This window comes from Macrobrachium nipponense, chromosome 2 (genome assembly GCF_015104395.2).
Source record: "Macrobrachium nipponense isolate FS-2020 chromosome 2, ASM1510439v2, whole genome shotgun sequence".
In the NCBI taxonomy this organism is placed as follows: Eukaryota; Metazoa; Arthropoda; class Malacostraca; order Decapoda; family Palaemonidae; genus Macrobrachium; species Macrobrachium nipponense.
In genome coordinates, this window is record NC_087201.1 from 168,033,800 (window position 1) to 168,049,392 (window position 15,593).

Below are 15,593 nucleotides of genomic sequence, written 5' to 3' on the forward strand. Positions count from 1 at the left end.
GGGACACCCCCTTGAGAGCAGCTCCTCGAGGGAGAGGTTTTTCGAGAGGAAGAGCTTCATTTAAACCGAAATCCACCAAATGAAGATCTTGTCCTTCAGACGCCAGTCGGGGCCAGGCGGTGAAGTTCTTTGCGGAGGCATGGAGGCAGAGAGGGGCGGATCCTTGACTCTCAAGATCGTAGAGCAGGGGTACAAGATCCCCTTTTTACATCCTCCTCCTTTAACATCAACTCCCAGAGACCTCTCTCCGTCTTATCAGGGAGAGAAGAAAAAGTATCCTTTTTGATCTTTAGACCAGATGGTCGAAAAAACAAGAGCGGTGGAGCAAGTCTTGGACCTGGGGTCACCGGGCTTCTACAACAGGATTTTCCTGGTACCGAAGCAGTCGTCGGGTTGGCGCCCAGTCCTGGATGTGAGCAGGCTCAATCTTTTTGTGGAGAAGAACAAGTTCAAAATGGAGACGCCTCAGTCGGTGCTAGGAGCCTTGAGACCTGGCGACTGGATGGTGTCTCTGGACCTGCAGGCGCATACTTTCACGTCCCCGTCCACCCTCTTTCAAGGAAGTACCTGAGATTCGTCTTAGACAACAGGGTTTGGCAATTCAGAGCCCTTTGTTCGGTCTCAGCACGGCCCACCCCGATGGTTTTTACAATGATAATGAGGAATGTAGCGAAGTGGCTCCATTCTTCAGGGATCAGGATATCCCTCTACCTCGACGATTGGCTGATCAGAGCGTCGTCGAGACGAAAATGTCTGAAGGACCTTCAGTTGACGTTTAGCCCTAGCAAAATCTCTGGGTCTTTTGGTCAAACTCCGAAAAGTCGCATCTGACCCCGACACAGTCCATCATGTATCTGGGGATTCAGATGGATTCAGTGGCTTTTCGGGCGTTTCCATCCCAGGAACGTCAGCAGCTGGGTTTAGAGAAAGTCGCAGCCTTCCTAGGAGAGAAGCTTGTTCGGCGAGGGAGTGGATGAGTCTGCTGGGTACCATTTCCTCGCTGGAAAAGTTTGTCTCGCTGGGAAGACTGCACCTCAGGCCTCTTCAATTTTTCCTTACGGAAGAATGGAAGTCGAAACAGGACCTGAATGCGATCCTAAGGATCTCAAACAAAGTAAAAGACCACTTGAGATGGTGGCTCGACCCTCAGAAGTTGCGAGAGGGCTTCTCCCTAAATCTTCTGAGCCCCGACCTAGTGTTGTTCTCAGACGCTTCCATTTCCGGTTGGGAGCAACACTAGGGGGAGGAAGTGTCAGGCTCCTGGAGAGGGGAACAGGTAGCCTGGCACATCAATGTAAAGGAACTGGCAGCGATATTCCTGTCGCTGCAGTTCTTCGAAGACAACTGTCAGGCAAGGTCGTTCAAGTCAACTCAGACAGTACCACAGCCCTTGCATATCTAAAGAATCAGGGAGGAACTCACTCCAGATCCCTTTTTCTCCTTGCGAGGGAAGTTCTGCTATGGGCAGACGCAAGGCCCACATCAAGATCCTGACGAGATTCGTGGCAGGGGTTCAGAATGTCAGGGCGGACCTTCTCAGTCGACGAAATCAGATTCTGCCAACAGAATGGACCTTGCACCAGGAAGTCTGTCAACAATTATGGAGATTGTGGGGACTCCTCTAATCGACCTGTTCGCTACGTCGAGGACGAAGAGGCTTCCTCTGTATTGCTCCCCGGTTCTGGATCCAGGGGCAATTGCGGTGGACGCGTTGCTCTGGAACTGGACAGACCTAGATCTTTACGCCTTTCCCCCATTCAAGAACATGAGGGAGGTCATGAGGAAGTTCGCAGCTTCAGAAGGGACAAGGTTGACTCTGATTTGCCCCAATGTGGCCAGCAAGAGAGTGGTTCACAGAGGTCATGACTTTTCCTTGTGGACTTCCCAAGAACGTTGCCCTGGAGGAGAGATCTACTCAGACAGCCTCACTTCAAAAGGTATCACCAAAACCTCTCCGCTCTGGCTCTGACTGCGTTCAGACTATCGAAAAGTTGGCCAGAGCGAGAGGATTTTCAAAGGCAGCTGCGAGAGCAATCGCTAATGCTCGAAGAGCCTCTTCAAGAGCTGTCTACCAGTCTAAGTGGGCCTCCTTCAGGGCATGGTGCAAAAAGGAAGGAATTTCCTCTTCCACGACCTCTGTGAACCAGATAGCAGATTTCTTGCTCTATTTAAGAAATGTGCAGAAATTGGCAGTTCCTACAATTAAAGGTTATAGGAGTATGTTGTCTGCCTTTTTTTCGCCACAGAGGACTGGACCTCTCCGACAATAAGGATCTACACGATCTCTTAAGGTCGTTCGAAACCTCCAAGATTCCACAGGCAAGACCACCCTCATGGAATCTCGATGTGGTTTTGAAACATCTAATGCTAAGTCCCTTTGAGCCTCTCCATGAAGCTTCTCTAAGGGACTTGACGAGGAAAGCGCTTTTCCTAGCTTCTCTGGCGACGGCGAAGAGAGTTAGTGAAATCCAAGCGTTCAGTAGCCTAGTGGGCTTCAAGGGGGACAACGCTGTCTGCTCGTTGAGCCCGTCTTTCTTGGCAAAAAACGAGAACCCGTCTAATCCTTGGCCGAGGAGCTTTGAAATCAAAGGTATGTCGGGTCTCGTGGGTCAAGAACCAGAGAGAGCCCTGTGCCCTGTCAGGGCTCTCAAGTTCTATGTTAATAGAACTAAAGAGATAAGAGGTCCCTCAGGTAATCTCTGGTGCTCGGTGAAGAGACCAGATTTGCCATTGTCGAAGAATGCTGTGGCTTTCTTCTTGAGGGACGTCATTAAAGAGGCTCATTCATCTTGTCAGAAGACTGATTTGAGCCTCTTTAAAGTGAAAGCTCACGAAGTCAGAGCCGTAGCTACTTCTATTGCCTTCCAAAGGAATATGTCTATCAAAGATATCCTTGATAGCACCTTTTGGAGGAGCAATCCGTATTCGCCTCACATTATCTCCGGATGTGAGAACGATTTACGAGAACTGTAGTTCTTTGGGCCTTACATTTCGGCAGACACAGTTTTGGGGCTGAAGGTAGCTCTCCCTATCCCTTAGCTTAGTTTAGGTTAGTTTTTTATTGTGTTTTTGGTTGATGGTGAGATCTTCTGTGGAAGTCTCCCATTCTTTAGTTTAACTGTCAGGGGGTTATTTTTTTGGTTAGTTGGTCAGGTGGTGGTCGGTTGCTGTGTTACTGCCATATGTTTGGCTAGATGGTCTTGTCACATTGAGGTCACGTCCCCGTTGACAGAGCATCCAGAGTGCACCAGCACTACAGGTCTACACCTGGCTGGCAACTCTGATAAAAGCAGAAGCAGGCTTAAGTGACAGTAATCACAGAGTCTACTTTGCTATCAGGTAAGGAACCAAGAAGTAAATCTTTTACTTAATTTAGGTTTCCTAAAAATCCTATTCTGTCTCTACCCACCATCCGAAGGTGGGATTCAGCTATATATATATCTGACAGGTAAGTTTCATGAACAAAATGTTATTGTTATAATACAATTAAGTTTGTTCATACTTACCTGGCAGATATATATAATTAGAGTGCCCACCCTCCTCCCCTCAGGAGACAAGGGTCATGAATAAAATATGAATAGAAATGGGAATGGTTCCTGATATCCGCCTCCCAGCGGCGGGAATGGGTACTACCACCTGGCCGCCCACTACGTGTGCCGCGAGTTTTGAAATTCTGTCGGACGTCAGAAAATACAGCTATATATATTAATCTGCCAGGTAAGTATGAACAAACTTAATTGTATTATAACAATAACATTTTCCCATCTGTTCAGTGAAGTGTAGCATTTAAAGTTGGCAGTGTGCCTTTTCATTAAGTTGGTTAAGTTACACATCTTTTTTCTAGGTCCAAGCATATCCATCACCAGAACATCGCTCTGCAGCATTGGCTAATCAGGCTGCTATGCTGTACGTATGTCTTTACTTCACTCCATCAGTGCTACATTCCCAGACAGCCAAAATGAGGGAGATTGTAGATAAGTACTTTCCTGATAACTGGGTGATCAGTTACTACATGGGGATGACAGTTAACCTGATTGATGCATGGGAACCTTACAAAGCCGCTAAACAAGCACTGAACAACACCTTAGAGGTAAGATTGCTTAGAATATTTCCTTCTGTTGTGATTTCTCTGTGTGGGAAAGATTTGTTTTTCTGATATCAGTGATTCTAAGTCTTATTGAGAGTCATGCATAACAAATGAAAGTACTATGTCGAAAGCTGATGTTCATTTGTTTGTTTGATAAGTACAAAAATGTATTATTAAGAATAAGTAACTTAAAAGTATAAAGAGAAATTGTGTAATAAAAATCCACAATTATATAGTGAACTATATTACTATGTAAAATACAAAAGTAAAGACTTACGAACTCTTGAATTGTATTATGATTCATAAGTGAATTCTTCAAGACTCAAGTAATTGATTTATGTGGAGGTCCCTTTCCCCTCCTCTTTGATTGAATATGGTTCAGTTGTGTAAGGGGTATCTCTGTCCCCAAAAGAAGTTCTTTTTGAGTAGTACTAAAGTAAAGTAATTGGATGGTTCACAGCAGTGCCTTCCATTTACAAAACATGAACTATGCTCAAAATAATTCAGTATGTAAGCCAAAATAACTCTTAGTGTTGTGTTGTTTAATGCAAGATAAAGATTTGGTATTACTGAAGTAACTTGGAATGGATTTGAATGCAGACTCATCTGCTTGTCTTCTTATTTGCCATTGATAGGAGACCTGTAATAATTTTAATACAGGTTTAGTAAAAAATCAAGTTATAGACTTCATTCAATCTCTCCCATTTGCAGGCTGCAAATATTAGAGAACAGGCATCAAAGGTTGGTGCAAAAGTTATCAACTTAGTGAAGCGAACAGACCAGTTGTTGAGTGAGGGGTCCATGAGTGAAAGTAGAGTGCTGGATCACAGCAACAGGATTTTAAATTTGCTTCGAGAGTGTAATGTAACGTTGCGTTGGGTGATTCTTCACGCAGCCTCTCTTGGTAAAACTGGTGGAGAGGGCAATAAACGATGTAAAACTATTAGAGAGCAGGTAAGTGGATTTTGGTTTTCAGATGTCTTTCTTAGTTTAGGTAAGAAATATAGTAAGCATAGAACAAAATCTAATGATTTTTATAATAGTTGTATGTTATCTTGAGGTGTTGAATGTTTTGAAGGTATGTTTAGTAAAAAGTATTTTGAAGGGTATGTCAATCATGGCGTAAGGTTTAAGTTACGATAATAGTTTTTAGTTCTTGGTAATAAGAGAAATGCATTTTTTTAAACAAAATAACACTTTTCGTGCCTGCCCATTGCTTATTGTTAGGCATTTGCTCACACAAAATCATCCAAGATCCTCAAGTCCCTCTTTACTGTCTGTATTTTGTATGTTATATATTCCATGTATGGCCCTGATCTGAAATAAAGGATATTATTATTATTATTATTATTATATTATTATTATTATTATTATTATTATTATTATTATTATTATTATTGTTATTATTATTATTATTATTATTATTATTATTATTATTAAAAAAGGAAACAGGAGTCTACTTAAGCTTTTTCTAGTCATGCATCACATAATTCCCTACAAAATGGTGAAATCAACAAAGGAAAGCAGAACTAAAGAATTGAAACAGAACCTCTTGAAAGACTTCTATGCAAAACAGACAAACAAAACTGCATATGACAGGTCTGTTCAGACCATGTTTACGAGTAACCTAGAAGCAGGTGTTTTTGTATGTTGGCAGTTTTTTATGTAATCATAGTAAGATTAATTGTAAAAATTTATATACTAATTTGATTGGTTTACCCTAATAGAATCTAGCTTATGAAAGTGCATTGCAGTATAGGGGAAGTTCACATGAATAATTACTATTCGAGTTCAGTTGATGCCATAAACTAAATTCATTAAAAGAAAATTTCACTATTGACAAACATTTGATTCTAACTCAATGATATTGTTTTACTTTGTAGGCTGTGAGTGATATGCAGTATTCTTCAATGTCTGATTCCATCTGTTGTTGAATACAGCAATTTGGAAAATGATCTTAATCAAACATACAAGAAACTTGTTGAAGAAAAGGTAAGTCTAACTGTATAGCAGCATATGTTGGTTGAATTTCTGGTATGGAAAATTAAGAGAGAAGTGCAGCATGTAGCAATACGTATACAGGCAGTCCATGGTTATTGGCGGGGGTTCCATTCCCGGAGATGTGCCGATAAGTGAAAACCGCCATCAACCAAAACTCTGCAATTAATGGCACTTATGGCACCAATATTGGCGCCGATAACCGGAACTCAGCCCGTTATGACACCATAAATCGTGGATTTTATTGGGCTAGGCAAACGCCATAAAACCTGATCACCAATAACAGAGTCCACCAATAACCGTGTTCCCTGATAACCGAGTCCCCTGATAACCGGGGACTGCCTGTACTAAAGTGATATAATAGAAAATCTAATTGATTCCTTATTTTACTTTTTCATCATTCACAGGCAGAGAGATGGGACAAATACAGGAAAGATGCTAATGACCATGTTTTGGAGCTAGCAGAGGTGTTTGCAGGTAGCCGACCTCTTGCAAGAGTTGCCAAAAATGATCGTCTAAACAAGTGGTTCAAGGACACAGGAGAGCAGATAATGGGACTTGGCTTGGAAGAACCGAGCACTGCGGGAAGGAAAATTATTCAACTAATACAAGCACTAAAAGAAGTGAAAGGTATGTCACAGGTGCTCTCTTGTGAGTAGCTGCATTTTGTATTTAAAGATTGACACTATTTTAAGATGCATTAAATGCAAGAGAAAAATTTAAATGTTGTGATTATTATTGTTGTTATAATTTTAGTTAACTATAGTATGCTATTTTTTTGCCTTTGATGTTCTTGCCTCATTATTTTTCTCTTATAAATACTCTTAAGAAATAATTCTGTGAATAACATGGCTTCACTTAGCATATTTTGTGCATAATAAAAATCATTTTGAAATATGGGTTTTAAATAGTAGCATTAAAGTGAGGATTATGTTGTTAGTCATGTAACCTACAATAGTGGTTGGTCCCTAAGGAAAATACTTCAAGTTTTCTAGCATGGTAATGCTGAGATATTCCTGGCACCTTATTTTTTTCACAGAATTCCATGGTTTGGAATCAAGCGCAGGAGTGGTACAAGCTGTCGGAGAGGTGGTCAGCTGCCTTCAGACGCTAGTCAAAGTTGCAGGAGTAGCAGAGGATAATCTTGTGACCCTTTCATTGATATCGGACTTTAGTTACTCATGGATATTGGTTGATGAATATACAAAAATAATGCAGGTAAGTTGAAGCCTAATGTTTTTCACGTTTACTAAGAAATGAACATTGCTGTCAGCTGCTTGTACATGCACAGTTACCCGCAAAAGTAAAGTAACTAATTTTCCTTGGGTTTAGATCCAAATATATATTATGCTCCCAAAGCATATGATTCTTGTGTAAGGAGATCATAAGATCATATATGTAGAAAAGTGTCACTTAGTAAATTAATTAGATTCTGCTCTTAATTAAACAGTCTCTCTCTCTCTCTCTCTCAGCAGATCAAATTGTGGATTACAACACATACTTATTATCTAATTTAATTATTTTTCCCTGGAAGTTCTTTTGTGGAAAATTAGTAGCTGTAGAATAGGGGTGAATAATTGTACTAAATAATGATAATCCATAGGAATAGAGTTCCCTGTTTACTCTTGCTGCTACTTGCAAAAGCAACTCAGTTTTTCGGCTTTTTTTATTTTGGCAGAGTGCCATTAAAAAGGACCCTTCGCATGTAGCAAAAATGCGAGCCACCTTCCTGAAATTGTCATCTGGCTTGGATCTCCCTCTTCTTCGAATTAACCAAGCACGCAGCCCTGATTTAATATCTGTGTCAGCGTATTACTCTGGAGAATTGGTTTCTTATATAAGAAAGGTAAGCACAGATGATGGTGTGGTGTGCTTCATTGCATTTGATTTTCTTGCCTTGATATGACAGATATGTATGGATGTAAGAGCGTATGAGAAAACAAAAGTAGTAGGAAAAAACTTTCAATTTTAACTGTTACTGTTACCTGTGCTACCCTTTACAATGGTTTTAAATATAGAAAAAGGTTTGTATATATAATGTTTTAGGTGATAGTATATACAAATGTGGAATAACAGTTAAAACAGTATTATTAATGTGCTAATCTTATAATGGAGGGAGTAAATGTACTAGTTGATTTAGCCCTTATCTTAATCCTAGGTTCTCAAAATGATAGACACAGTAAGTTACATTTGTTCATACGCAGAACAAACCTTCAGTTACATTTTTCAGAATATTCATAAAATAGTACCATCTGTGTGGTCCAGCTTTCAGTGCCAAGGAAACCTTTTTGTATTGGTCATTTGTTTGTAATGACAAATTCTGGGATCTTCATTTTTTACGGAATGTTCTTGGAAAAAGGTGCAGTCTCACTCCAGATAGTGTAACAGTATAACTCATGACCAGAAATCTCAGAGATGTATATGTGTTCAAGATTGCCAGTAATCATTTTATTACTAGTAGGGCCTCATGTCTCTATTCATGTATTATTACAAATACAAACAGCTGTTTAATGGTGACCTTCAAGCAATACAATTTTCCACTGGTAATCGAATGTTTTTATCCAAGCTTAGACATCAATTTTGAGTAAAGTCTGCTCTCCCCAGGTTGAGCGTTCACAAATTCTTGTCCTTATATCTATATGCACGACAGGTATTTATGAAAATTCTTTTACTAAATTTTTAATTTGCAGTTCTGAGCATGTTTTTTTCCCACTATGTATCTTTATATCAGCATTTCAATCTTAAGTTCACCATCGCATTATTCCTTCAGTGTCTTCACAGGGACAACCTTGACAGTAGTTTTTTAGGGGTGGACTTTCTTTCCAGTCATAACACAATCAGTTTTGCTCACAATTCATTCCAGTCTTCTCATCTTCCTTTCACTGTTCTGTCTTGTAAATATTATCCAACCTTTTCCTTTTACGGTACTCTTGACTCTCAGTCGTCTTGCATGTAGCAACTCCCAGGGACCTCTTCTGCATAATAGTAATGACAAAGAACTTGATGCATCTCCTTTAGGGCACAGAAGTTTTTTGCATTCTTCCAACATACCTGTAGTATACATTCAAGCTAGAGTATAGCTGAAATATTTTTTTTAATCACTGTAGTGTTCACATACCTTCAGAATTGGGAGGGATAATGCATAGAAAATATCGTCTTGCCTCAGAATTCATACTTCAGAATAATGAAATATAAGATGTAAACGCATAGTAAACTGTCAATTCCTGTACCCATAACTTTACTTTGCAATGTTATTTATTAGTGGGATTAGCACTCATTATCCATCGTATCAGAACATGAATACACAAGTATAGTTTTATGGCACTTATTCAAATTTTGTAATTTCTCTTATCTAATTAATTTCATGTTGTTATAGTAATTCATGTTAAGTTCTTGTCAACACTAATACCTTATTCTTTTATTCCTAGGTTCTTCAGATCATTCCAGAAACAATGTTTGGTCTCTTAGCCAAGATAATTAAGCTTCAGACTGAAAAGATTAAACCTGTGCCAACTCGGCTGGACAAAGATAAGTTGAGAGACTTCGCTCAGTTGCAAGAACGATATCAGGTAGGTCTTGGAAATGTGAGATGTGAGCCTGTCGACCATGTTTACTAAATTTCACTCAGGAAATTACTTTTCATAATACTGTAGCGTATACTTTAGCTTGGTAATTTTAATCTTGTGTGTAGTGTTTGTTAATGGATGAATTATTTGCAGAATCATGCCTGGTCCTTTATGTCAGGTTAATTAGAAAGAATTTTTACTCTTTTGGGAATTGAATTTTATGTGCTCTTTTGAAGGAATTTATTGTTGATTTTGAATAATGATGGAAAAAAAAATATGTAATAATGTTTGTGTTTATGGATTATAATTACTTTTTAATTATTTTGCCCTGCTTAAGAATTAATACTGATATCAATTTAATGCAAATATTTTGAGAAGATAGGAGGATTAATCTTACAAATTATCCAAAGGTAATATGTATGTTAGAAATTAGTTTAGGAAACTTTGTGCAAATCTGTTTACTGTTATTTTTACTTTTGCATAACTTGTGAGGCATGAGAGGCATAGAATTGAGATTTTATTCCTCGAATAGAAGTACAATTGAAATATTCGAACAAAAGTGGATCATGATTTGAATGCATATTCATTAAATAAAGTTTGGATAGGTCAAAATCTGTAACTTGTCCAGCCCACCAGGACTGGCAAAGAAAAGCACTTGGCAAATTCACAGTTTATACATGTATGAAACAATATCATAATAGCTATTGTTAAACTGTTTTTATCTAGCTCTTCTTTTCATTTCAGATGGCAGAATTAAGCCATGGTGGGTAGCAGTTCTTGCTGAAGGTGTTGCAATGATGGAAATACATTTAGTTGGTGTGGTCCAAGTAGACCCTCGTCGTCTGCTGGAAGATGGCGTTCGCCGAGAGCTCGTTTTACTTGTTGCTAAAATATTGCACGAAGGACTTACGTTCAACACAAAAGTAAAGGTAATGTAATTCTAGAGATACAGTTTCACTGACTTTTTCATGAGGACAAAATGATGCTTGTTGTGATACAGTATACTCTCTTTTACGAGACTTTCATTTGCAAGATTTTATTACATTAAAGTCAGTTTGTAATGAAACTAAGTTCATGAAACATTGTCCCCCCTAAAGGATAAGTAGCCTTTCTTTTATGCTTAGAGATTTAATTTATCTTTTAAATAATCACTTTTATAATTTTTAAGTCACTGCATCATTCTTTAAACTTGTCCCTACCAGCTTTTCAAGCTTGATATTCTGTTGACAACCAGATGACCCTAAAACTGGCTTCCAATCTTTGTAAACTAAATGTTGAAACGAAACAAGAATCTGTAGCATTTATTGATGATCTGTGCATTTGGAGGAATTTTGAACCAGAAAGCTGGACTGTTAATGCACAATATCCAAGTTTTTTATATTTCTTGTCAGTATTTGGAGGCTTACATCTAAGGGCTAGTCGTATGTAGCTTTTCTGTAATTACAGGCATAAATTTCTGCACTGATAAATATCTTTATTTTTCATGTCTGCTTTCTTGGGAATTGCTTTGTTTGTGTATAGAATAAGGTGAGTTTAATATTTATGATTCATGAACTGAGATACTTTTAACATTTTCGTCTGGAGATGATTATTTTATATTCTTTATGTTTACAAAACACCAAAAAGCTTGAAAATTTCAAAGTAGACAATAAATTTCTCACAGCAAAACTCCAAATTAAGAGGCGGATATAACATTATTTAAAATGTTGTATCTGTCAAGGGTAATTTCTTAGTGTAATCAAGAAATGAAGTTGAATTTTATTTTCGAAAGTGTTTCTTTCTATTTTATCCAAAACCTATCTTATAAGGTCAGAAGTTTGCTTAGGTTAATAGGGAGTTCTACTTTGATATCTTTTAATGGATTAATGATAAAAAAAAGCCCAAACTAGACAGTTCACCTACTCTTTTCTCCCCCTCCCCTCCCCCCACATCTCCACCATGGTGTACCCTTGTTTTTCAAGTTCAGTGATCAGTATTGAAACACTTGCGCGAAGAAATCCCCCATACAAATTTGTTAAGAAATTCACAATTCCGTGAAAACAAATTGTTTAAAAAATATCCACAATTATATATAAAAATATATTTGTATGTAAAAATAAAAAACAAAGACTTTCGAACACTTGAACGGTGTTCCTCATCAGTGTGACGTTAAAATGTAATGAAGAGGGTAGTTTCCCTCCGAAGAGCATCTAAAAACAAAAAGGGCGGGGCGAGAAAAAAAATGATAACAGCCCATCGTCGAAGTGCTGGTTCGTGTTTTATGTAATTCCAATCTCAACAGGCAGTTGCGCCAACCTCCTCGATCTCCGAACCTGCGAAGTTGCTCCTGCTTGCACTGCATAGGTGCCATAGCCGGAAACATCCGCTGGGACGTCGGCTATCTGGAGAGAGAGGGGAAGAGGAAGCAGAGCATCAGGGTTCACATGGTCAACGTCGGTTTTAAAAATAAATTCTTTTAAGTATTGCCTGGCAATAAAACTGTTTATAAAAGGGTCTTCATTGGTAAACGACTTGTTATCCTCAAAAGATATTCCCATGTTTATAGCGGCGCCTTCAACTAGTCTTCTCCGTGAGAATCGTCGCTTTTTAAAAATAATTTGTGCACCATCCCAATTAATTCTGTGGTCTAAATTAAAACTGTGAGCCACCAAAGCGCTGCCCTGTGCATGAAGATCATAGGCCCTTTTGTGTTCCCTTAATCTGACCTCTAATCCCCTACCACTTTCCCCGTAGTAACAACCACCGCAATCCTGACAAGGAACCTTGTAAACGCCGTTATTTCTCTTGGTACTGTTATTATTCTTTGTAAGAGCTTTTGCCAAAGTGTTTTTGTAAGTATAAACTATTTCTATGTCTTTTGGTGCTTATTTATATAATCACTTACTTTGAGATTACATCGTGAAAGGGCAATGATACACGTTCTTGACTTTCATTTCCTTATTCTCTTGACCAATGTAAAACTCTTTTTAGCTCGGCTAATGCGTCAGTAATAAAATGTTCTGGGTGAACATTTTATTACTGACGCAATTAGCCGAGCTAAAAAGAAGTTTTACATTGGTCAAGAGAATAAGGAAATGAAAGTCAAGAAACGTGTATCATTGCCCTTTCACGATGTAATCTCAAAAGTAGGTGATTATATAAATAAGCACCAAAAAGACATAGAAATAGTTTGTATTACTTACACTTTGGCAAAAGCTCTTACAAAGAATAATAACAGTACCAAGAGAAATAACGGCGTTTACAAGGTTCCTTGTCAGGATTGCGGTGGTTGTTTACTACGGGGAAAGTGGTAGGGGATTAGAGGTCAGATTAAGGGAACACAAAAGGGCCTATGATCTTCATGCACAGGGCAGCGCTTGGTGGCTCACAGTTTTAATTTAGACCACAGAATAATTGGGATGGTGCACAAATTATTTTTAAAAGCGACGATTCTCACGTGAGAAGACTAGTTGAAGGCGCCGCTATAAGCATGGGAATATCTTTGAGGATAACAAGTCGTTTACCAATGAAGACCCTTTTATAAACAGTTTTATTGCCAGGCAATACTTAAAAGAATTTATTTTTAAAACCGACGTTGACCATGTGAACCCTGATGCTCTGCTTCCTCTTCCCCTCTCTCTCCAGATAGCCGACGTCCCAGCGGATGTTTCCGGCTATGGCACCTATGCAGTGCAAGCAGGAGCAAACTTCGCAGGTTCGGAGATCGAGGAGGTTGGCGCAACTGCCTGTTGAGATTGGAATTACATAAAACACGAACCAGCACTTCGACGATGGGCTGTTATCATTTTCTCGCCCCGCCCACCTTTTTAGATGCTCTTCGGAGGGAAACTACCCTCTTCATTACATTTTAAACGTCACACTGATGAGGAACACCGTTCAAGTGTTCGAAAGTCTTTGTTTTTTATTTTTACATACAAATATATTTTTATATATAATTGTGGATATTTTTTAAACAATCCATACAAAGTCTTTGATTTTTATTCATTACGTAGGAAAACTGTGGCTCCTGTTAAAAAAAAGTAATTTAGATTCGTCAGAAATTCTTATAAGAACTAAATACTTCCTTCAACTGACCAGGTGCTTGGGAAGTACTAATGTAAACAGTAATTGTATGGTCTATTTGTGTAAAGGAATGACTGTTGATATAAAAAGGACTTTGCCTTGAAAAATAGGTATGTATTCCTAAAATTGATAGTGTTTTATCTTTGTACACCATACTTGCAACCATGAATTTTAAGTAAATTATTTGTATGCAGTATTGCTCTCGTAATAAATTGTGTGACTTTATTGATTTTAATTATTATGAATGAGAATGAAAATTAAACAAAGTAGACTCCAAGAAAGCCAAGACCAGAGTGAACGGATGCCAAGTACAAGACAGAGAGCAATTTAGTTATAGCATGCTGTGCAAGGCACACTCAAGTGGCACTGTCTTTGGGCTATTGTTTGGCTACTTGTGTTTATAATTTTTTTTTTTTTTTTTAGGATTTTCATTCCATTTTTCCTTACTGTAATTTATACATCAATAGCCTAAATGGCTGTGACTCATATCAGTCAAGTAATGTAGGTTGCATTTCATTTGACAAGGTATATGTCAAACTGTTATAGATTGGTTCAGGGAGAATCACCTTTAATTTTGTTCTTTACAGGAAAGTGAATTGTACAAACGTCTTGCCTTGGTTGGTCAACAGATGACAGGCTTCTGCACTTCCTTTGAATTCATCCAAGATTACATTAGTATGTATGGCCTCAAGATATGGCAAGAGGAGATGTCACGAATTGTTAACTATAATGTAGAACAGGTAAGTTGTTTTACTAGATGGGAAACTTTGTTAGAAAATATAAAAGTTATTTTTATTATACAAATACTGTTGAAGGTTTTTTATTAAGCCTGTTTTGAGTTTTGCTCTTCTCAGTTCCATCAAATAATAGATGTCAGTGTTTTGGCTTTCATCTGCTTAATGAGTATAATTTCTTCAATGAATATAAGATACTTTGGTATGAAAAGAGCTACTGTTTGTCAAATGTTACTTATTATTCTGTGCAGTTGAAATATATTTCCGTAGGGACGTTAGTGCCATCTGTGCTTTTCATTCAGTGTACTTTAGGCGTTACTTAAGTTTCTCTACAGTGTACCTTCAGCCCGTAGCTGCAACACCTTTCATTCTGTTTGCTGTTACAGTAGACCTCCTATATCCACAGGGGATGCGTACCAGACCCTCCTCCCCTCCAGCTAATAGAAGAATCTGCAAAAAGTTGGTACTCGTATAAAAACAATTAAAACTGCCTATTTTGTTAGTTAAACTCAAAAAAAACCTGGTGAAAACGTTTGTACCTGGTTTTTTAAAAAATTTTATCACATAAAGTGCATTTTATGATTAAATTAATTTAAAAAAATAGTAATTTGTGAACATTTCTTATAGAAAAATAATGCAAATAGGCAAATTTCTGTCAAATAACGCATGTAGAGGAATCTGCGAGCACGTGAGTCCACAAATCCAGAGTCCACAATCCCGGGGTGTTCACTGTACCTCCATTCATATTCTCTTTATTCCATTTTACTCTCCTCCCTCTCCTAACAGTTAATTCATAGTGCAACCTTTCAAACCTTTTTATTGTAAATTTCCATTTCAGCGCTGAATGACCTCACAGATCCCAGTGCTTGGCCTTTGGCCTAAATTCCATATTCTGTTCTAGTGAAATTTGAATGTAGCATAACATATTCTGTTATTTAACTAGGAGTGCAATCAGCTCCGAAGAAGAAAATCTCAGATCATGAGAGTGTCTACCAAAGCACAGCGATACCCATTCCAAAGTTCCAGCCTACTGATCCTCAGTCAGTCAATTTCATTGGCAGACTGGTGAGGGAGATTCTGCGAATTACTGATCCCAAGTAAAGGAACGCAAGCCGTTTTTCTTTTAAATAACAGCTTAGCAATACA

General features: G+C 38.3%; 1 protein-coding gene across 1 annotated transcript in view; it reads left to right on the plus strand.

Annotated features, from left to right (window-relative positions):
- LOC135221116 (WASH complex subunit 5-like) overlaps positions 1-15,593 on the plus strand; it is a 62,819-nt gene that overhangs the window by 17,135 nt on the left and 30,091 nt on the right. The window contains 13 exon segments of the mRNA XM_064258931.1: positions 3,845-4,090; positions 4,799-5,041; positions 5,971-5,999; positions 6,001-6,079; positions 6,493-6,715; positions 7,125-7,303; positions 7,764-7,931; positions 9,514-9,654; positions 10,396-10,416; positions 10,419-10,580; positions 14,301-14,453; positions 15,391-15,403; positions 15,406-15,544. Of these exon segments, the coding sequence (XP_064115001.1) occupies positions 3,845-4,090; positions 4,799-5,041; positions 5,971-5,999; positions 6,001-6,079; positions 6,493-6,715; positions 7,125-7,303; positions 7,764-7,931; positions 9,514-9,654; positions 10,396-10,416; positions 10,419-10,580; positions 14,301-14,453; positions 15,391-15,403; positions 15,406-15,544 (1,796 nt within the window).